The 22,642-nt window shown below is 41.6% G+C and overlaps 1 protein-coding gene across 1 annotated transcript; it reads right to left on the reverse strand.

Annotated features, from left to right (window-relative positions):
• Positions 1 to 67: 67 nt before the first annotated feature.
• On the reverse strand, positions 68 to 22,249 carry LOC115208174 (cAMP-dependent protein kinase type II-alpha regulatory subunit). The gene is given in 16 exon segments (XM_075074302.1): positions 68 to 725; positions 9,027 to 9,165; positions 9,450 to 9,515; positions 9,617 to 9,691; positions 9,892 to 9,993; positions 10,085 to 10,238; positions 11,762 to 11,868; positions 13,273 to 13,412; positions 13,570 to 13,611; positions 14,766 to 15,010; positions 17,901 to 17,979; positions 18,658 to 18,775; positions 19,016 to 19,106; positions 19,236 to 19,363; positions 19,478 to 19,570; positions 21,924 to 22,249. Coding segments are annotated over 16 exon segments (1,806 nt in total). The 5' UTR covers positions 22,026 to 22,249; the 3' UTR covers positions 68 to 600.
• Between the last annotated feature and the right edge of the window lie 393 nt (positions 22,250 to 22,642).

A 22,642-nucleotide genomic window follows, 5' to 3' on the forward strand; every position in this document is an offset into this window, starting at 1 on the left:
TTACACACACCCAGCCACCCTTGGCTTTCACACCACTTAAAGTCCAATGAACTACAGTGCGCCACAGCACATTTCAAACTTTGTTTTAATGAAAAATGTCATTGCAAATTAGCAGCTTCCATTCATGCAATGACAACATATTGACCCCTTAGGTTTTCAACAGGGATTACATTTATGAAGTCCCACTATCTGCAGGTGAAACAAGTCTTGACATATAAAAGCAAAGTACATGTTAATATTTGATTGATTGGTCATGGACCTTTAGTCAAAGTCAGTTTAAAACAGCATTTGAGGAAGCTTTATTGGGCTAGAATTATACATTAACAATTTACCAACATGGTGAAGAATACGGAAACTCACAATGATAAGGAAAATATTAGTAGCTAAATGTAAATAAAATGGTCAGTCATTTGAAGCCATTCACGTAGTAACATGGATGTCAATTGTAGATTCTACAATTAAATGTCAACCAATATGTTTTGGTGTAAGTATGCACACTTTGTGTATAATTTAGTACTACTAAAGACAGTCTGTGTATCCACCTGTTTGTGTTCAGGAAGTACTCTTGTGTGTGACATTTCTTACAAAGACAATTATACATTAATGTTTCAAATCTACACTAGAACCAAACAGAGCTACCAGCTGGTTCTCATATTGGGAAATGTTCCTCTTCATAATCTCCTTACAGGAACCCAGCAAACGCTCAAATGCCTGAATGTCTATTACTGCAAAAGAGAGATGAGAAAGAGGGGGGTGTCAAGTAAAATTCTTTAAAAGGCTATTGATCTACATGCATACTGATCTACTGGGCCTGTATTTATAAAGTGTCCTTGTGTCGGAGTGCTGATCTGGTCCCCCTTTTATTCATTATCATTTAAAAGACTAAACTGACCCTAGATCAGCACTCCCGAGACTACTCTGGGGCGCTATCGGCCCGATTCAGACTTAGGAAATGTATTCCTTTCCTATGCACGTCTCAGTAGTTGGTATTCAGATGCATAGCTGCCTAATGCTTTGCAGGCATTCACGTGCACTGAATACATTTAATTAAACTGCTGGAAACCCTCCCACTTGCTGGGTTTTCAGTACGTTTAATTCAAATTTTCTCAACAGACTCATTAGAATATAATGGCGAGAACGGTTCAGAATGTAAATACATGCATATGTCTACTTTTCAGCACCAATTGATAAATGTAAAAATACTCTGATCTTGTATATTATTTAAGGTTAGGAAAGTATTTATGAATTATAAAAAATATTTTAGAGAGCCTTTTCACAAAATATATTGGTTTATCAAAAATACAGTGGTTTGATTGAACCTGGAAGTTGCCATATTCAAATTGTTCAATCCATGAAACATCGGAAGGTAAGAAAAATGTACAATAGGGGTTGACCTGAACTTGTCCAGTTGTCCTATAAATCTACCCTAATAATCCTCACTAATTATGGAACTGTGATGACAACGGTCCAGTGGTTGTGAACTGTGCGCCGTCCGCCAAGGCTCCAGGTTCAAACTGCTAAGTATGGTCTGCATTCCATAATCATTCAAATAGATTACATGTTCCAAATTAATGCAAAGCTTGTAATACGTTAGCCTAATATGATCCACTACTGGTAGCAATCCTCGGGAACAACCACACAAACGTGACAGAGGAAAGAAAGGTAAACTAATGATGTAATGGAATGATGCAAAATGTAAACGAATACACCAATGGTGACATGATATTCTCCGCCTTGTAACCAACATCAGAGAAGGCATGTTTGCGGAGGGGCGGGCATGGTTTATATAGCGAGATAGCTACTCTACTGTGGCCAAAATTTTACTGTGGGGTATCAGCAAATATAATTAAACGTTCTCACAATTAATCTATGGCAAAGAAACACTATACAGTTGAAGTCCTACGTTTACATACACCTTAGCCAAATACATTTAAACTCAGTTTTTCACAAATCCTGACATTTAATCCTAGTAAAAATTCTGTCTTAGGTCAGTTAGGATTAGTATTAGTACTCAATTAGTATTTGGTAGGATTGCCTTTAAATTGTTTAACTTGGGTCAAACGTTTCAGTAGCCTTCCACAAGCTTCCCACAATAAATTGGGTGAATTTTGGCCCATTCCTCCTGACAGAGCTGGTGTAACTGAGTCAGGTTTGTAGGCCTCCTTGCTCACACACGTATTTCAGTTCTGCCCACAAATTTTCTATAGGTGTGAGGTCAGGGCTTTGTGATGGCCACCCCAATACCTTGACTTTGTTGTCCTTAAGCCATTTTGCCACAACTTTGGAAGTATGCTTGGGGTCATTGTCCATTTGGAAGACCCATTTGCGACCAAGCTTAACTTCCTGACTGATGTCTTGAGATGTTGCTTCAATATATCCACATAAGTTTCCATCTTCATGATGCCATCTATTTTGTGAAGTGCACCAGTCCCTCCTGCAGCAAAGCACCACCACAAGATGATGCTGCCACCCCCGTGCTTCACGGTTGGGATGGTGTTCTTCGGCTTGCAAGCCTCCCCTTTTTCCTCCAAACATAACGATGGTCATAACGATTTCTCCAAAACGTACGATCTTTGTCCCCATGTGCAGTTGCAAACCGTAGTACTTTTGTACCTGTTTCCTCAAGCATCTTCACAAGGTCCTTTGCTGTTGTTCTGGGATTGATTTGCACTTTTCGCACCAAAAGTACATTCATCTCTAGGAGACAGAACGCGTCTCCTTCCTGAGCGGTATGACGGCTGCGTAGTTCCATGGTGTTAATACTTGCGTACTATTGTTTGTACAGATGAACGTGGTACCTTCAGGCGTTTGGAAATTGCTCCCAAGAATGAACCAGACTTGTGGAGGTCTACAATTTTTTTTCTGAGGTCTTGGCTGATTTATTTTGATTTTCCCATGATGTCAAGCAAAGAGGCACTGAGTTTGAAGGTAGGCCTTGAAATACATCCACAGGTACACCCCCAAATTATGTCAATTAGCCTATCAGAAGCTTCTAAAGCCATGACAACATTTTCTGGAATTTTCCAAGCTGTTTAAAAGGCACAGCCAATTTAGTGTATGTAAACTTCTGATCCACTGGAATTGTGATACAGTGAATTATAAGTGAAATAATCTGTCTGTAAACAATTGTTGGAAAAATTACTTGTGTCATGCACAAAGTAGAAGTCCTAACTGACTTGCCAAAACTATAGTTGGTAACAAGAAATTTGTCTAGTGGTTGAAAAATGAGTTTAAATGACTCCAACCTAAGTGTATGTAAACTTCTGACTTCAACTGTATATACAACATTTTGTGGACACCTTTTTTAAATGAGTGGATTAGTCAATTTCAGCCACACCTGTTGCTGATAGGTGTATAAAATCGAGCCCACATCCATGCACTCTCCATAGACAAACATTGGCAGTAGAATGGCCTTACTGAAGAGCTCAGTGACTTTCAACATGGAACCGTCATAGGGTGCCACCTTTCCAACAAGTCAGTTCGTCAAATTTCTGCCCTGCCAGAGCTGACCCGGTCAACTGTAAGTGCTATTATTGTGAAGTGGAAACGTCTAGGAGCAACAACGGTTCAGCCGCGAAGTGGTAGGCAACACAAGCTCACAGAACGGGACCACCGAGTGCTGAAGCGCGTAAAAATTGTCTGTCCTCGTTTGCAACACTCACTCCTGAGTTCCAAACTGCCTCTGGAAGCAACGTCAGCACAATAACTGTTAGTCGGGAGCTTCATGAAATGGGTTTCCATGGCCGAGCAGCCGCACACAAGCCTAAGATCACCATGCGCAATGCCAAGCGTCGGCTGGAGTGGTATAAAGCTCGCCGCCATTGGACTCCACAGTGGAAACACGTTCTCTGGAGTGACGAATCACGCTTCACCATCTGGCAATGCGACGGACGAATCTGGGTTTTGTGGATACCAGGAGAACGCTACTTGCCCAAATGCATAGTGCCAACTGTAGTGTTTGGTGGAGGAGGAATAATGGTCTGGGGCTGTTTTTCTTGATTCGGACTAGGCCCTTTAGTTCCAGTGAAGGGAAATCTTAACGTTACAGCATACAATGACATTCTAGACGATTCTGTGCTTTCAACTTCGTCACAACAGTTTGGGGAAGGCCCTTTCCTGTTTCAGCATGACAATGCCCCCTGTACACAAAGTGAGGTCCATACAGGAATGGTTTGTCGAGATTGGTGTGGAAAAACTTGACTGGCCTGACCTCAACCTCATCGAACACCTTTGGGATGAATTGGAACGCCGACTGTGAGCCAGGCCTAATCGCCCAACATCAGTGCCTGACCTCACTAATGTTCTTGTGGCTGAATGGAAGCAGGTCCTGCAGCAATGTTCCAACATCTAGTGGAAAGTCTTCCCAGAAGAGTGGAGGCTGTTATAGCAGCAAAGGGAGGGACCAACTCCATATTAATGCCCGTGATTTTGGAATGAGATGTTCGAGAAGCAGGTGTCCACATACTTTTGGTCATGTAGTGTACTTATTTGTCTCCCCTTTAACTTGTGTCTGGTGTTAGCTAGTTACTGGCTAGCTAGGTCTTCAGAATATTCTAAAATCCGCATAAAAACAAAGGCGCATTTTCCCACCAGAGATGTTTCCATAAAATTGACTTGTTGTAGATTAAAGGCTGTGCGAGCGCGATGATGTAGAGCAGATAAAAATAAATGTTTCGGTTAAATTCCCATGTATGGAATAAAAAATACAAGTTAAATAGGTTTCCGTCACAAGTTATATAGTGAATGTGCCCACTCTTACATTGGCAAGTGCGCTATCTGGGCGCTGTTGGCTAGAGCACACCTGTAGTTCACATGATGAGATTATATTGACAAAAGCAAGATTATTTTTATATGTCAAACTGCAGCCAAGCATCGATTACAATGTCACCAGAATAAGACCCTGGATATTTACTGGAAAGGAGCCTCAAGCTCATCACCTTGCACTTTCAGCACCCTGTGAAGTTCTTTATAATGTATTTCTTCTGTAGCCTAATAAACTGCACGCTTTCCAGAGTCGTAGTGCGAGGACCACACAACATGTCATCGCGTGACTTCAAATTTACTTCGATTTGATGGTTATTATATCAATATTTACGCATAAAGCGTTTCCACCGACATTTCTCGAATAATTAATTTTACCGACACAAAAATCTCTCACCTTGTCTAGCGTATTTTGTTTTGTTGACATTTAGAACGTTTACCAAATATATAGATTACATTTAGGTAATTACATTTTTTTATCCGTTATCTACTTTACTCACATGAAAAGGTTGGATGGAAACCAGGTTATTGATGCAATTTCAATGTTGTTTGAGTTGCTTTGTGTATCACCAAATTAGTTTGAGATGATTTTACTGCAACACCGCACACTGTATCCAAGTTTCTTGACATACAGTCGTATGAAAAAGTTTGGGCACCCCTCTGAGGCTGCATAATAATTTACTCTGTCGTCACAGAAAATTATCACAGTGGCATGCCATTCATTTTCTAATAAAAGCTGAGTTCTGGGGTATTGTCCAGACAAATATTTTTAGTGTAGCAATATTAAGATGTATGAAATTAAATCAGATGTGAAAAATAGGCTATGCAAAAATTTGGGCACCCTTATCATTCTGTTGATTTGAATACCTGTAACTACTTAGCACTGATTAATTGGAACACACAATTGGTTTGGTGAGCTCATTAAGCCTTGAACTTCATAGACAAATGCATCCAATCATGAGAAAGGGTATTTAAGGTGGCCAATTGCAAGTTGTTGTTCTCTTTGACTCTCCTCTGAAGAGTGGCAACATGGGGGCCTCAAAACAACTCTCAAATGACCTGAAAACAAAGATTGTTCAACATTATGGTTTAGAGGAAGGCTACAAAAAGCTATCGCAGAGATGTAAGCTGTCAGTGTCCACTGTGAGGAACATAGTGAGGAAATGGAAGGCCACAGGCACAGTTCTTGTTAAGGCCAGAAGTGGCAGGCCAAGTAAAATATTGGAGAGGCAAAGGTGAAGGATGGTAAGAACGGTCAAAAACAGCCCACAGACCACCTCCAAAGACCTACAACATTGTCTTGCTGCAGATGGTGTCACTGTGCATCGTTCAACAATTCAGCGCACTTTGCACAAGGAGAAGCTGTATGGGAGAGTGATGCGGAAGAAGCCTTTTCTGCACACACGCCACAAACAGAGTCGCTTGAGGTATGCAAACGCACATTTGGACAAGCCAGCTTCATTTTGGAATAAGATGCTGTGGACTGATGAAACAAAGATTGAGTTATTTGGTCATAACAAGGGCCGTTATGCATGGCGGCAAAAGAACACAGCGTTCCAAGAAAAACACTTGCTACCCACAGTAAAATTTGGTGGGGGTTCCATCATGCTGTGGGGCTGTGTGGCCAGTGCCGGTACTGGGAATCTTGTTAAAGTTGAGGGTCGCATGGATTCCACTCAATATCAGCAGATTCTTGGGAATAATGTTGAAGAATCAGTCACAAAGTTGAAGTTACGCCGGGGCTGGATATTTCAACAAGACAACGACCCAAAACACTGCTCAAAATCTACCCGGGCATTTATGCAGAGGAACAAGTACAATGTTCTGGAATGGCCATCCCAGTCCCCAGACCTGAATATAATTGAGAATCTGTGGGATGATTTGAAGCGGGCTGTCCATGCTTGGCAACCTTCAAACCTAACTGAACTGGAGATGTTTTGTAAGGAGGAATGGTCCAAAATACCTTCATCCAGAATCCAGACACTCATTAGAGGCTATAGGAAGCGTCTAGAGGCTGTTATTTTAGCAAAAGGAGGCTCTACTAAATATTGATGTGATTTTTCTACTGGGGTTCCTAAATTTATGCACCTGTCTAATTTTGTTTTGATGCATATTGCACATTTTCTGTTAATCCAATAAACCTCATTTCACTACTGAAATATTACTGTGTCCATCAGTTATTTGATAGATCAAAATGAAATTGCTGATCCAAACACCCAATTATTTATAAATGGAAATCATGGAAATTGTCAGGGGTGCCCAAACTTTTTCATACGACTGTAGGCGTTTCAAACAGCTGTCTGTCAATGCGAGCTCATGACAATAAACTCCCTGCCCACTCAGCCTGTCTTTTCAAACTTCCTGGTAGTTTCCCCATTTCCATTACCCCAAAATATTATGGATGATATTTTAGTCACTCAAAATGCTATTTTAGATGGGAATGACTTTTCGTGATCTTTAACACGATAGAAATCGTAAAAAAATACAGTTAAAATGTAAATACAATTCAAATATTCTAGAAATCATAAATCAACTCGGTAGGTTTGGCGCTATACCTTAATTTGCATATGGCTACAGAAGCCTATAGCTTGGGTCTCCACATTTCATATCTGCAAGTTATAAGGCCAACATTGCATAAACTCCACTGTGGAAAAGGTGATATGTTGATATGCTTCAGTTTGCTGTCGAAAAGTTGGATATAACATTTTTGCATCTGAGCTCCTAGAGTGTGCGGCTCTCCCTTATTTTCAAATGCTTCAGTTTGCTGCCATGTGACTGGTTTCACATTTGTCTCCAGCAATCATAAGGTGACATAGATTTAAAAAAAAAAAAAACATTTGTCATTTATATTTACAATCCCCTTATCCAAACGGATTACTAATTTACCTAGTTATTACCAATAGCTCTTATCAATTCGTAAATTAGAGTGCATGGAGAATGGCAGCGGTTGAAAAAAGTACTCAATTGTCATACTTGTGTAAAAGTCAAGAAAACTTAATAGAAAATGACTCAATTAAAAGTCACCCAGTAAAATACTACTTGAGTAAACGTCTAAAAGTAGTTGGTTTTAAATATACTTAAGTATCAAAAGTAAATGGAATTGCTCAAAAGTAATTAAGTATCAAAAATAGAAGTGAAAGTTTCAACCATTTCCGATTGCTTATATTAAGCAAACCAGACGGCACAATTATTTTTATATTTTTTATTGACGGATAGCCAGGGGCACACTCCACGGTTACGGTAAAACACTTAAAGACACACCCTATCCCCTCAGCCCTCAAATTAAGTGAACACTTCTGATGACGTTTCATGACGTTTGACTGAGTATACACTTGCAGGGCAAGGGGCGAGGGAGGCAGGAATTATTTTTAATGGACCATCCTTATTGTCTTTTCAGCCACCGGTAACTTGTGGGTGCTTTATATGCGCTACAGTCAATTATGATTGCATGTCTACTTATATTAAATATATAATTATTAATATACGCCTACTGTATGATAGCTAGCAAATGAATTAGCTAACTAACGTTAGCCTGCCTAGCTGGAATTTATGAAGAAGGATTTTTTTTTTTTCTACAATTTCCAAAAGATACCCAAACAAAAATATATTTACTTTTTACGAGACCTGTTTGTGCTGTCATGTGCATTAGTAGCACTATTTCTAACTTATTTGCATTCGTTTTTACATACACTTGTATGTTGACTTCTCCATTGATGTTGTTTTGAAGTTTTCGTTGACTTTTCTTAGCGGATGTACAATCGTCACGAATTGAATTATGGGGAGTTATACAGTCGCAAAGCCGACTAAAAACGAGGGCTGAGGGCCTTACATTGCAAACTTCCCTTGCTTGGCTAATCATTTGGACCACCCACCAAGATGGCGACGGGGATTCCCCCAAGGGCATAAAATAAGTAGATTGCTCAACCTTATTAATCGTTTCATTGCACATAAAGGTGGTGGAATTATGAGGGAATTAAGTCAATGTCAGAATACTGTAGACACACCTCCGTCACACCTTCATTTCTTAGACCTCCACCCAAAACGGAATAGCGGGTGAGTAGCATGCTATTCTCATGCTTAAATTCTAGGTCAGAATACGCGTAGTGAGAAAGGTGCATGGAACGGGAATTCAGTTTCATTTACGCATGAATACAGTCCATGATCTATTCATTTTTGACTGCTTTAGACAGACAGAGAGAATGACCATGAATATCAATTTTCACAACTGAAGAGTAATGGTTTGTATGTGTGTACATACAACGTACCCAAGCACTTGGTAACTCCCACGGCGTAGACGGATGCTGCACGTGGTTTGTTGGTGACCAGAGCCAGCTCTCCAAAGTATTGGCCCCTAGAACAGCGTGCAATCTCCACCTCTGCATTACCCTGCTGTCCTGCCTTTGTCTAGGTAGGGAGACGTAGACATGATGATGATGATGATGATACTGCTGTACTGATGTAACCGATTCCATAACTAACAATTACAGTTATCCTTTCCTTATCTACCACCCAAACTGATACATTAATTTTACTAGCTGCGAAAGCAGGAAAGCCAGTCATACCACATTCCAAAGAAGCTACACATACAATACATACAGTGCCTTGCAGCAGGTACCCACAGCAAACTCATTATTTATACAGTAGATCTAACACACCACCTAGGGAAGGGAAAAAACATGTACACCTACTTTGCTTATTATCATGATCTTCACCTCCCCAGACTCCACAATGTAGAAGCAATCTGCCTTATCCCCCTAAGAGTGCAGAAATGCAGTGGAATCGGCAGTGATACAGTACGAAGTAAAGAAGAATTGTAATCAAATATAAAAAAATGTACAGTAAAAGTCGACAATACCTGTGTTAAGATGCACTCCCCATCTCTGAACACTCTCATTCCCACGACATCAACAATCTTCATCCTCTCAGAGAGCTGAGGAAGAGCAAGATGACAGACGACGGTGTGATAAAAGTATACATTGATCTTTACATGCATTCTGAGAGGAAAGATTGTTTACAATGGATTCTGTGTGTGCAATGTGATTCATTCTCTTATGGTGTCCTTTGAAACAAACTGCACAGTACACTTTTATTGTGAAGCACTTTAAGATGCTGTGGTCAAATGAAACAGACCTCGAGAGACTTTAGAAGGGGTACACACTCAATGAAGGCTTCGTACATCTTCCTCTTCTTGGCATTGTTTTTCACTATGAGTCTATGAAATGTGGCCCGATCCTAAAACGTACACATACCAGTTACTCATCTCTCACTGAAAAAAACCCCACACGTATAAAGTAGGATTGTTCGGTCTCCTACTGTGACTCACCAGTCCCCACAGTGCCCCCTCCTGGTTGGCCATGATGGTGGCAGCACGTGGGGTGTTGTACATGAGCGCCAGCTCCCCAAAACTGCCCTTGTTGTCATACTTCCCCACACATTTCCCAACTCCGTCAATCAGCACAACAATATCATACACGCCCCTACAACACACAGAGGTACACAAGACATCAGAGCAATCATAGGACATCACATTCACATTAGTGGTGGTCAGTGCTGTTTAAGATGAGGGAGGACGTATTTATTTTATAAGCATGGCCTTATTTCTATTACAGGATATTGAATGACTGTCATTCATATTCCATTCACACAGCTCAATGTAAAATCGATGGGTTTCGGCTATTACACGATACTCGCATTTGTCATATACTCATCACGAGGTTGCTAAAACCTAGCCTGCAAATTAAAGTTTATAACATAGTTGTACAGGTCAAGAGACAAATTGTAGTAATCAAGGTGACAGACAGTGACACATTCAATACCGCCTTGCATACTCTTGCCTGTATTTAGCTGATCTGGGGTGTAAGCATTAGTCCAAAATGAGAGTTTCTATTGTACAAATTCAGGTAGGTCCCTCCCCGCTTCGTTCTCTTTGCTTCTGTTTAAGAAACATTTTGCAACAAAATCGGCACAACAAATACACCCCTGATCAGCCGCACACTCAGTTAACTTTCATAGCAGCCACATACAAACAGCATGATCTCTTTGCTCGTTAATTCCTTCTTGCATCTATGGGCTCTCCTATCACCTTTTCCCTATGCTTTTAGATTTCAGTGCACAACACAACAGCTGTCTATAACCAGCCGCAAAAACCTCTCGAAGCCAAACTTTCATACCATAACCACTAACCGCTACACAGCCTGCATTGTTGTCACCATATTAACGTTATAGTCAACAAACTAGAGCTACTGCGTTTGTAAACCCACAAGCCAATTAATGCATACAGTCACGCAGTACAGTGTACAGCAAGCAGTTTAGCAGTTACACAGGCAGTGGCAATACATTTCTAAAACCGAAAGCTTATCTTGCCTTGAAAGAGTTGCAATGTTGGATAGCCTTAGTCAGCTAGCTAACATAAATAGCGTTCATCTCTGTTTGAGTCAGGTTGTGAGTAGGCTAAATTAGCTGCATTAGCTAAGTAAGTAAAAGGTAAACTAAGAAGAAAAACATTACAACGAAATGTAGCTAGCTCTCTCTCTCTCTGCTGCTTCTTCTTCTTCTTAATTGTTGAAGAAATGCATTTGTCAAAACTGTTCAACTATTGTCTTTCTCTTTGAGTCAACTACTCACCACACTTCATGCACTGCAGTGCCAGCTAGCTGGAGCTTATGCTTTCAGTACTAGATTCATTCTCTGATCCTCGTGATTGGATGGAGTCAATATACCCAGAGGAGGACAGAAAATAGCTTACCTCCGGCTACATCATGGAGGGTGCTTTTGAGGCTACTGTAGACCTTCATTGCCAAACAATTGCCAAACAATGAAATAATCAGTTATTTGGTGACGTGAATAAAAAAAGGATAGCTTATTTTGTTTCACCATTTTTTTTCTTTCTGAAATTCACTGAGGATGGTCCTCCCCTTCCTCCTCTGAGGAGCCTCCACTGATTCAAATAATTAGGCCTAATGCCTCTCACAGAAAAAACATAGATTCAATACACACACACCTCTCTATGACATAGAAGTTGTCTCCGTCGTCCCCCTGGTCTATGATGTGCTCCTGTGGTTTGACCAATACCTCAAACATGCCATCCAGCACCTCTGAGAACTGCTCCTGAAAGAGAGAAACAACACTCATACATTAGAAGATGACTGTGTGTTTGTGTGTGTGTGTGTGAGCATTCTAAACTGGGACACCCAGCAACAAGCTTCACACAAATATACTGAACAAAAAAAAATTCTACGATTCTACTGAGTTACAGTTCATATAAGGAAATCAGTTGATTGAGATGAATTCATTAGACCTTAATCTATTGATTTCACATGATTGGGCAGGAGCGCAGCCATGAGTGTGCCTGGGAGGGCATTGGCCCACCCACTTGGGAGCCAGGTCCACCCACTGGGGAGCAAGGCCCAACAAATCAGAATTAGTTTTTCCCCACAAAAAGGCTTTATTACAGACAGAAATACTCCTCAGTTTCATCAGCTGTCTTGGTGGCTGGTCTCAGACGATCCCGCAGGTGATGAAGCCAGATGTGGAGGTCCTGGGCTGGTTAAATGTGGTCAGCGGTTGTGAGGCCTGTTGGACGTACTGCCAAATTCTCTAAAACGACGTTGGAGGTGGCTTATGGTAGAGAAATGAACATTAAATTCTCTGGCAACATCTCTGGTGGACATTCCTGCTGTCAGCATGCCAATTGCATGCTCCCTCAAATCTTGAGACATCTGTGGAATTGTGTTGTGTGACAGAACTGCACATATTAGAGTGGCTTTTTATTGTCCCCAGCACCCGGAGCACCAAGTCTAGGTCGAAGAGGCTTCTAAACTGCTTCTACCCCCAAGCCATAAGACTCCTGAACATCTAATCAAATGGCTACCCAGACTATTTTCATTGCCTCCCGCCCCCTCTTCTACGCTGCTGCTACTCTCTGTTATTATCTATGCATAGTCATTTTAATAACTCTACCTACATATTGTACATATTACCTCAATTACCTCGACACCGGTGCCCCCGCACATTGACTCTGTACTGATACCCCCTGTATATAGCCCCGCTATTGTTATTTACTGCTGCTGTTCTTTTCTCTTATAACTGCATTGTTTGTTATGGGCTTGTAAGTAAGCATTTCACTGTAAGGTCTACACCTGTTGTATTCGGCGCATGTGACAAATACAATTTGATTTGAAGGTGCACCTGTGTAATGATCATGCTGTTTAATCAGTTTCTTGATATGCCACACCTGTCAGGTGGATGGATTATCTTAGCAAAGGAGAATTGCTCACTAACAGGGATGTAAACAAATATGTGCATAGAATTTGAGAGAAATAAGCTTTTTTGTGTGTATGGAGAATGTTTGGGATCTTTTATTTCAGCTCATGAAAGATGGGACCAACACTTTACATGTTGCGTTTATATCTTTGTCTTATCTTTATCATGTTGCGTTTATAACTGTATTTCCTCTTAACTTAGAAGTAACTCTCAATACCTGAAGACAGAGGCTTGAATACAATACTTTACCTGGTCGAGGGTTTTAAACAGTAATATATCTCGGCAGGCGTCCTGGAGTCTGCGACGCTGCTCATCTGATTTGGGGTGTACCACCCTTGGCTCAAAGTCATCATCCTCATCATCGTCTGGGTTGTAGGCCTCCGCACACACTGGGGGGGGGGGGGAGAGAAAACACTGTGACACACACTGAGGACAAACAAATACTCCCAAAGGGAATGTTGTGACTGTAACACACAAGTGAGAGACAGAAATAAGATTCTTCATACACTGCATATAATGGATGCAAAACCCAATGATGAGGCTCACCAGATACTCTGCGACTGTATTTATTTGGGGTGGGAGGTGGCACTAGAGAAAGAGAGAGATGTTTCAGTGCTGGAAATGAAGTTGGTTTCACTGAACATCAATATTAGTTGTTCTTATGAATCATTTGACACACTTTAGCTTACACCCAATTATTTTTGACCCCTTTTTCATGATATCCAAATTGGTAGTTACAGTCTTGTCCCATTGCTGCAACTATCTTACGGACTCGGTAGAGGCGAAGGTCAAGAGCCATCCATTCTCCGAAACACGACCCTGCCAAGCCGCACTGCTTCTTAACACACTGCTCGCTTAACCCGGAAGCCAGCCACACCAATGTGTAGGAGGAAACACCATCCAGCTGGCGACCGAAGTCAGCTTGCAGGCGCCCAGCCCGCCACAAGGAGTCACTAGAGCGCGATGAGACAAGGAAATGCCGGCCAAACCCTCCCATAGCCCGGACGACACTGAGCCAATTGTGCGGCGCCTCTTGGGTCTCCCAGTCGGCTGCGACACAGCTTGGGATCAAACCCAGGTCTGTAGTGATGCCTCAAGCACTGCGATGCAGTGCCTTAGACAGCTGCGCCACTCGGGAGGCTGAGCTTACACCCAATTCTGTCTAAATATAGTTACATAGATACATCCAACAGTAAATGAGTAGGGGATGGTACTACTACCATGCCAGATACATTCTCTTATTTTCTCCCTTAACCATTTTTGTCAGAGTACAGCAGCTGATTTATCAAAAGTGGTTGAGACACCCTCAAACAAACGTTCATTATCTCATGTTGCTTTAAATAGGCTACTGAATAATGAAATAAATCAGGACAAATAGCTATTCAGTAGGCTAAAACCCCAGTAGCATCCTATCATCTGATAACCTCTGGAAATGGAAGAGAAAATCACATGACTACAGGGGCCCTCACGTTACAATGAGAACTCATTCAACTGGCATGCAGATGACTTAAAAAGGACTTCATAGTATTATCGAATAGAGACTAATATCATAATGATTCATTATGCATTCTGTGCGCTTATTTATGTAGCCTATTATGTGTGCAAGTGGGAGCGAGTAAAAAGTTATAATAATTAAGTAAAAAGGTTATAACAGAAATAAAGAACATGGGAAATTATTAAAGTATATTTAATAATCAAATCATGAAGATTATTGTAAAATAGAGATGCTAAATGTCACTCACTATAGTCATCAGAGTCCTCATCTTCATCGGATTCAAACGAATTACTATCAAAAGCCACCCCCTTTCGGGCAGAATTGACAGGGCTGTCTATAGCATGTTTGTCGTGTTTTCGGCTCTCTTGAAGACGCGTGAAATATTGGATTGCGAATTCAACCAAATCTGTCGGTCTGCGCCGTAGTACCTCCACAGTGTATCCTTGCAGCATGTCCTTCAAACCAACAGGTATCTCGATGCTCATCATAGAACTATGGTAGCCTATAATGATCTTGGACAAGTTAAAAACACAAATTTGAGTAAAACAATCTGCCTAATCCATAACAATAGGCCTAAAAAAAGTATCACATAACTATAATAATCAAGAATTTCCAAGACCAGGGATTTGTCAAACTTAGCCCAGGCCAAGTCATAAAGTATGCTAAATAGCATAAGTAGTACAAATACAATAGAATTTGAATATAACCTTCAGTGTCTGTCCAATATAAAATGCATTCCCTGATATCCAGTGTTGCCAAGGCTATGTGAGAATAAAGAGCCAGATCAATGATCAGCGGCCATGGCAAATATCGAAGTATAGGCAAACATAAATACATTTACTAAAAACTACCATTGACAGCTATCAAACAAATTGTAACCAATTTACCGACCTCCTTGCAATGTAGCCTTTCGAATATTAGTTATGGTCTGATATTATGCATACTTTGCTAAATGCTCACAGCGCGGTTCTGCCCCCCCCCCCCCCCCCCCCCCCCCCCCCATTTTAATCCACTCCCAGTCCGCGTCTACTGGTTGATTGACGGGTCTACGGGTTTCCGGATTTAGACTAGAAGCAGCGTATCGGAAAGTATTGACCGGGCGTAACTAGGCTGTCACAACTTTTCAGATCAAATGTAATTCATGCCTGTCTAGGCCTATTGTGTATCAGACCTTGACGGCGAGGTGCTCAGTAAATATATAGTTATACACGTGTAATAAGATGCTCTAATTGGAAATTAGAAATAGATCATGATTTCATTGTATTTATTTACATACATAATGACACATACAAACATGAGACAATGGCCCAATGAGGGTTCTCCATGTTGTGGCATAAGTTACATCTGCAACAACCTTGGAGAAAAGTATTATTAATTAATTCATTAATAAATCAACTATCAATTTCCAATGCAATGATTTGGTTTATTGGATCACAGTTTGGAATGAGACTATTCAGGGATGTTTTAATGTACTGGTATGTTTTAAAAGCCATATGTTTTGTGTTTAAACACACACGCAGAGACACACACAAAGAGACACACGCACACACAGGGCATACCAACACACATTATACGCAACCTGTGAAAATGTACCAATTCCCTGATATGCAGACTCACTCTGAGTGAGTAAAGGCACATGTTCAATTCACAAATGTTCTAATTAAAAACACAAAAAAAAACTAAACAAATGCAAGTAAAACACCAGGGAGTGAGAACAATGTGTGCGTCTTTCTCAGTCTGTATGCCAGTCAGACGTTCAATGTGTACCTCTGCGTAAGTGTATGTATGCGAGTACTGTCGGCCTCCACTGTGTTAGTGAGTTCTGTCTCTGACGTCTAAGCCTGGGCCGTGGACAGGCATCACAGACCGGGTGCTGCCCAGTTCAGGAACTTCATGGCCATTTCAAACCCAAGGAAACAAGCCTAAGGGGAGAATAGATCAATGTGGTCACCATTAACTGACTTCATGAAAAGTGTAACATTTCTACAGGCAAGGGGTGAGTGTATTATGACTGTAGAATGCAGGTGATTTAAAAAGGTTTGTGCACTAAACCATACTGTTTATTCTGCGTATGATATGCTGTAATTGAGTGGTAATAGGAGATCAGTGAGTATGGTGGACGTAGCATGTGTGAGTACCATCTCTGACTGACCGGTGAGTGCGATGAGAGTTAAACAGACCGTATGTGCTGTATGTGAGTAGAGCGTGTGTACTCACTGCATTGGCGGGGAAAGCTCGGAGCATGACAGCGGTGAAACCTTTGTACAGAGAGGCCACGCCCTCCTCCCTTAGCAGCTCTCGTAGAACGTCCCGGAAACCATTAGGGTACTTCCCTTCAGGGGCTGGGAGGAGAGAGAGAGGGCTCCAGTCATACTACTGTTTTACACAGTACACTTAAGGCATGCTTCCCAACCGAAACAGTTCTGAAGAGTTTGTGACGACATTTAGTGACGTTTTTGTTCATTTTGGACTTCGGCGAGGTTTTTTTTTGAGGCTGTCCGGGCACACCATTTTTTTTCTGGAGGCAAGCCGAAGTTCGGAGCCCACACCAGATTTGTTGACTTACCTTAGATTCATTCTGACTATTTTGAGGAAGTGTATACTGTCTACGGCGTTTCAAAATGGACAAACAGTACTATTGCCGCTCTCTTCCCTCGTTTTTTAAGCAAAGGTCTTTTAAGGGAGTATGCGAGCACACTCGTTCGGTCAGGCTAGCTGAGTTTGGGCTAGGCGCCAGCCGAACTGAAAAACGCTAACGCCTTTAGTCACTCTACTACTCTAAACCAAACAGACAGTACGGTTGGTAAGCTATATACTGTATACTACAGTTAGAAAAAAGACAACACAAGACATCAGGGTTGGGGTTAATTCGATTTCAATTCAGGAAGTAAACTACATTTCTAATTCTACTTCCATTTTTCCACAATGATTTCTATGAGGAAAATGTAAAAATGGAATTGTAATTTCAGTTTACTTCCGGAATTCACTGAATTGACCCCAACCTGGTAAGAAATAGATATTACACAGTATTTACACCAAAAATGGGGCTTAGTCAGAAATGCCAAAGACACACCTGTCTGGAAGCGAGACTTGAGTACGTCGGGGGGAATGGCCACGGCCCAGTTAAAGATTCCTGCCATCCCTCCAGCAAATAGAACACTAGGAACACTCAGCTCATTGGGGCTGTGGAACAACCAATCCCCAATTAATTACAAACAATACACACATGCCATGACATAAAGAAATTACACGGCACACAAACAATAACACAGATAAACAGCTAATCATACATAGATTCACAAAACAGCTGTAAAATATATTTTGTGGGGACTAAGACACATGTGCTTAGGGTTTCATTTGCATACACACACAGTAAACACACATTCACCTCTTGCCCTCTGGTGTGAGGAGGCGCTTCAACCATTCATAGGTCATGAAATACATCCCACTGGCTGGCACGTCTGAGAAACAAGGTAAGAAACTGTCAGAATTACTGGCAAAAACTCAGTGGGGTCTTAATTACACAATCACTACTGAACACAAGTATCTAGATAAAGAGTTAGATATCAGAGACACGGGTATAAGACTTACACTGAGTGTACAAAACATTAGGAACATGACAGACTGACCAGGTGAATCCAGGTGAAAGCTATGATCCCTTACTGATGTCACTTGTTAAATCCACTACAATCAGTGTAGATGAAGGGGAGGAGACAGCTTAAAGAAGGATTTTTAAAGCCTTGAGTTCAATTGAGACATGGATTGTGTGTGTGTGCCATTCAGAGGGTTAACGGGCAAGACAAAATATTTAAGTGCCTTTGAACAGGGTATGGTAGTAAGTGCCAGGCACACTTGTTTGAGTGTGTCAAGAACTGCAACGTTGCTGGGTTCACGCTCAACAGTTTCCCGTGTGTGTCAAGAATGGTCCACCACCCAAAGAACATCAAGCAAACTTGACAACTGTGGGAAGCATTGGAGTCAACATGGGCCAGCATCCCTGTGGAACGCTTTCGGCATCTTGTCGAGTCCATGCCCCGACTAATTGAGGCTGTTCTGAGGGCAAAAAGGGGGGTGCAACTCAATATTAGGAAAGTGTTCCTCATGTTTGTACACTCAGTGAATATTCAGTCAGGAAGTACCTCTCATGAGGGTGAGAGCAGTGCCTCTGTAGATTCCCCTGATCCCACTCTCTTTGTACAGCTGCTTCACACAGTCCATGGGCCCAGCATACTTCACCTCCCCTTTGGCCGCCTGGATCTGTACACACATCCACACATAACATGTAATGTAACCAACTAGGTTGGAACCCTGGGTCTTCTTCATGCCACGAGACTGTGTTAGCCCAGGGAACGTAAGTCTTCCGGTCTATGGCAAGGCTCCTTATCACGTGAGTGCGGTTCACTGAAACGCATCTCCTTTGACCTCAGCCTGTTATCCAAAACCCAGTTAACCTAATCCTTGTTAACCTACGTTCAGTTCTGTAAGTGCGTTCCTCACCTGTAGGAGACACTTGATACGTTCTCCGGGGGCCATGATGGCTGTGGTGAACACGCCTGACAGCATGCCGGCAGCAAACAGCTGTGGATACCTGAGAGGGACAGCAGATGGTAATGCACAACACACACACACACACACACGCAAGCATACATCCGCCCGCACACAATTTCACCATGTAAAAAAAATGGGGAAGACACTCTACTATGGAACAATCACCTACGTAAGGACATCGTCAGGGGTTTTCTGTTGTAGTTTCTTGCCCAGGCCAAAGCCGAAGAAGCAGACAGCGAACATGGGCGTGACTCCAATGATAGGGGCTGCCATGCCTTTGTACAGGCCTTTGAACCCCTGTTGTAGAGAACATGAGAGAGCGAAGGAATGAATAAGAGAGAACAAAAGAGTGGTGAACAAACAAATACATTGAATGGAAAACCAAAAAACCATACACCTACTATTACCCACCTCTTTGGCAAGGGTCTGTTTGAAACAATCAAAGGTGCCTCTATACAGGGGGCTCTCGCCAGGGCCGGGCACAGGCATGGTCTGAATGCGCACCTAAGAGAGAGGAGGATTTGAACAGACTCACCCTAAAGTCCTACACACGACATTACTTATGTATAGATTAAGAGATATATAAGTACCAGTCAAAACTTCGGACGCCCCTACTCATTCCAGGGTTTTTCTTTATTTTTACTATTTTCTACATTGTAGAATAATAGTGAAGACATCAAAACGATGATATGACACAAAGAATCATATAGTAACCACAAACGTGTTAAACAAATCAAAATATATTTTAGATTCTTCAAAGTAGCCACCCTTTGCACACTCTTGGCATTCTCTCAACCAGCTTCATGAGTAATGCTTTTCCAACAGTCTTCAAGGAGTTCCCACATATGCTGAGCACTCGTTGGCTGCTTTTCCTTCACTCTGCGGTCCAACTCATCCCAAACCCTCTCAATTTGGTTGAAGTCGGGTGATTGTGGAGACCAGGTCATCTGATGCAGCACTCCATCACTCTCCTTCTTGGTCAAATAGCCCTTACACAGCCTGGAGGTGTGTTGGGTCATTGTCCTGTTGAAAAACAAATGATAGTCCCAATAAGCCCAAACTAGATGGGATGGCGTATCTCTGCAGAATGCTGTGGTAGCCATGCTGGTTAAGTGTGCCTTGAATTCTAAATAAATCACAGACAGTGTCACCAGCAAAGCACCCCCACACCATCACACCCCCTCATCCATGCTTCAAGGTGGGAACCACACATGCGGACATCATCCGTTCACCTACTCTGCATCTCACAAAGACACGGTGGTTGGAACCAAAAATCTTAAATTTGGACTCATCAGACCAAAGGACAGATTTCCACAGGTATAATGTTCATTGCTCGTGTTTCTTGGCCCAAGCAAGTCTCTTTTTCTTTTTGGTGTCCTTTAGTAGTGGTTTCTTTGCAGCAATTCGATCATGAAGGCCTGATTCACACAGTCTCCTCTGAACAGTTGATGTTGAGATGCGTCTGTTACTTGAACTCTGTGAAGCATTTATTGTGTTGCTACAATCTGAGGTGCATTTAACTCTAATAAACGTATCCTCAGCAGCAGAGGTAACTCTGAGTCTTCCTTTCGTGTGGCGGTCCTCATGAGAGCCAGTTTCATCATAGCGCTTGAAATGTTCCGGATTGACTGACCTTCATGTCTTAAAGTAATGATGGAATGTTGTTTCTCTTTGATTATTTGAGCTGTTCTTGCCATAATATGGACTTGATCTTCTACCTCTATATACCACCTCTATCTTGTCACAACACAACTGATTGGCTCAAACGCATTATGTAAAGAAATTCCACAAATTTACTTTTAACAAGGCACACCTGTTAATTGAAATGCATTCCAGGTGACTACCTCATGAAGCTGGTTGAAAGAATGCCAAGTGTGTGCAAAGCTGTCATCTGTGATCTTCGCATGTGTGGTTCCCACCGTGAAGCACGGAGGAGGTGGTGTGATGGTGCTTTGCTGGTGAGACTGTCTGTTATTTATTTAGAATTCAAGGCACAATTAACCAGCATGGCTACCACAGCATTCTGCAGCGATACGCCATCCCATCTGGTTTGCGCTTAGTGGGACAATCATTTGTTTTTCAACAGGACAATGACCCAAAACACACCTCCAGGCTGTGTAAGGGCTATTTGACCAAGGAAAGTGATGGAGTGCTGCGTCAGATCACCCGACCTCAACCCTCATGAAGCTGGTTGAGAAAATGCAAGTGTGTGCAAAGCTGTCATCAAGGCAAAGGGTGGCAACTTTGAAGAATCTAAAATATATTTTAAATTTGTTTAGCACTTTTTTGATTACTACATGATTCCATATGTGTTATTTCATAGTTTTGATGCCTTCACTATAATTCTAAAATGAAGAAAATAGTAAAAATAAAAACCCTGGAATGTTTTGTTTAATTAACCTTTTCAAATTGTACAAACATATATAGGAGTTGGTTTATACATTTAAAATGCATATTAAGCACATGCCAAGCACACAGGATAAAAATTATTACCGAAAATAAATAAACCTTTTACAGTGTGTATTTCTTACTTCCTATAAGTGGCTCATGTGATAATACATCTGTAATGACAGGCCAGTCACTGTCATAGGGTTAATGTTGTGCGATATGACAGAAATTGACATAGGTCAAAGGTCTAATGTTACACTTGACCTCGCTCATTGGGTTAACTGACAGTCCCTTGAAAATGTCAGGAGCTCTATCAAATGTAAAGAGCCACGACACTCACACCCAGTAACCAACTATACATCTGAATTCTGCGTGCAGCAAATAACAATTCAAGTTAGGCTCGTGAGGCAAGATATTATTAACAGCTAGCTAGATGAGGAATGAGTTACTTTGAGAAATAAATAATTACTTTTATGGTATCAAGTGGATGTCCAGCGAAGACCAAGCAGACACCCCCAAAACCCCCAGCAAAGAAGTTCTTCCCTGGACTTATCGCCTGCTGTTTAGACATGGTTTCTGTTCAAGAAAAGACAGCTAACGAGAAAAGAAAAACACAAAATGTTGCGTCGTTACGATCCGTAACTAGTTGGGAAAATAGCTATCTAGCTAACAGGTTAACCCTGTGTAACCACTTTCGGTTCAAATGAAAGGTATATTTCTTGACAGCTACAGTAGTGTCATCCAATGTGGACCTTTCACCCAGATAAATGCCCGGACCGAATTGTCTGTTACACAAATACTTTGGTTCTTCTTCATTTAGCGTCCGACCTTCTACTTTGATGAGGTTTAACGGCGGTTGGCATCCAATAAATGTTGCATTACCGCCACCTACTAGACTGGGGTATAACTCCCTTATACTTTGCTTGAAATAAATAAACAAAACAAATACCTTACCATCTAACACTAAACTCACCAAAAATAAATAAATACCATACTCCACTATTTAAATCTATTTAGTCCTACTTCAGACCAACAGCCTGAATGGATGGGACACCACCACTTAACACACCCTGTAACTCTTCTGACGTCAAATGTTGCACACCCAAATACCTCTCTGCAGCTGCCACCAAAACCTCTATTTTCCACGACTTAAGTTCCATCCCTGCAGTACAGTTGATAACCATTACT

This window comes from Salmo trutta, chromosome 14, assembly GCF_901001165.1.
Source record: "Salmo trutta chromosome 14, fSalTru1.1, whole genome shotgun sequence".
Classification (NCBI taxonomy): domain Eukaryota; kingdom Metazoa; phylum Chordata; class Actinopteri; order Salmoniformes; family Salmonidae; genus Salmo; species Salmo trutta.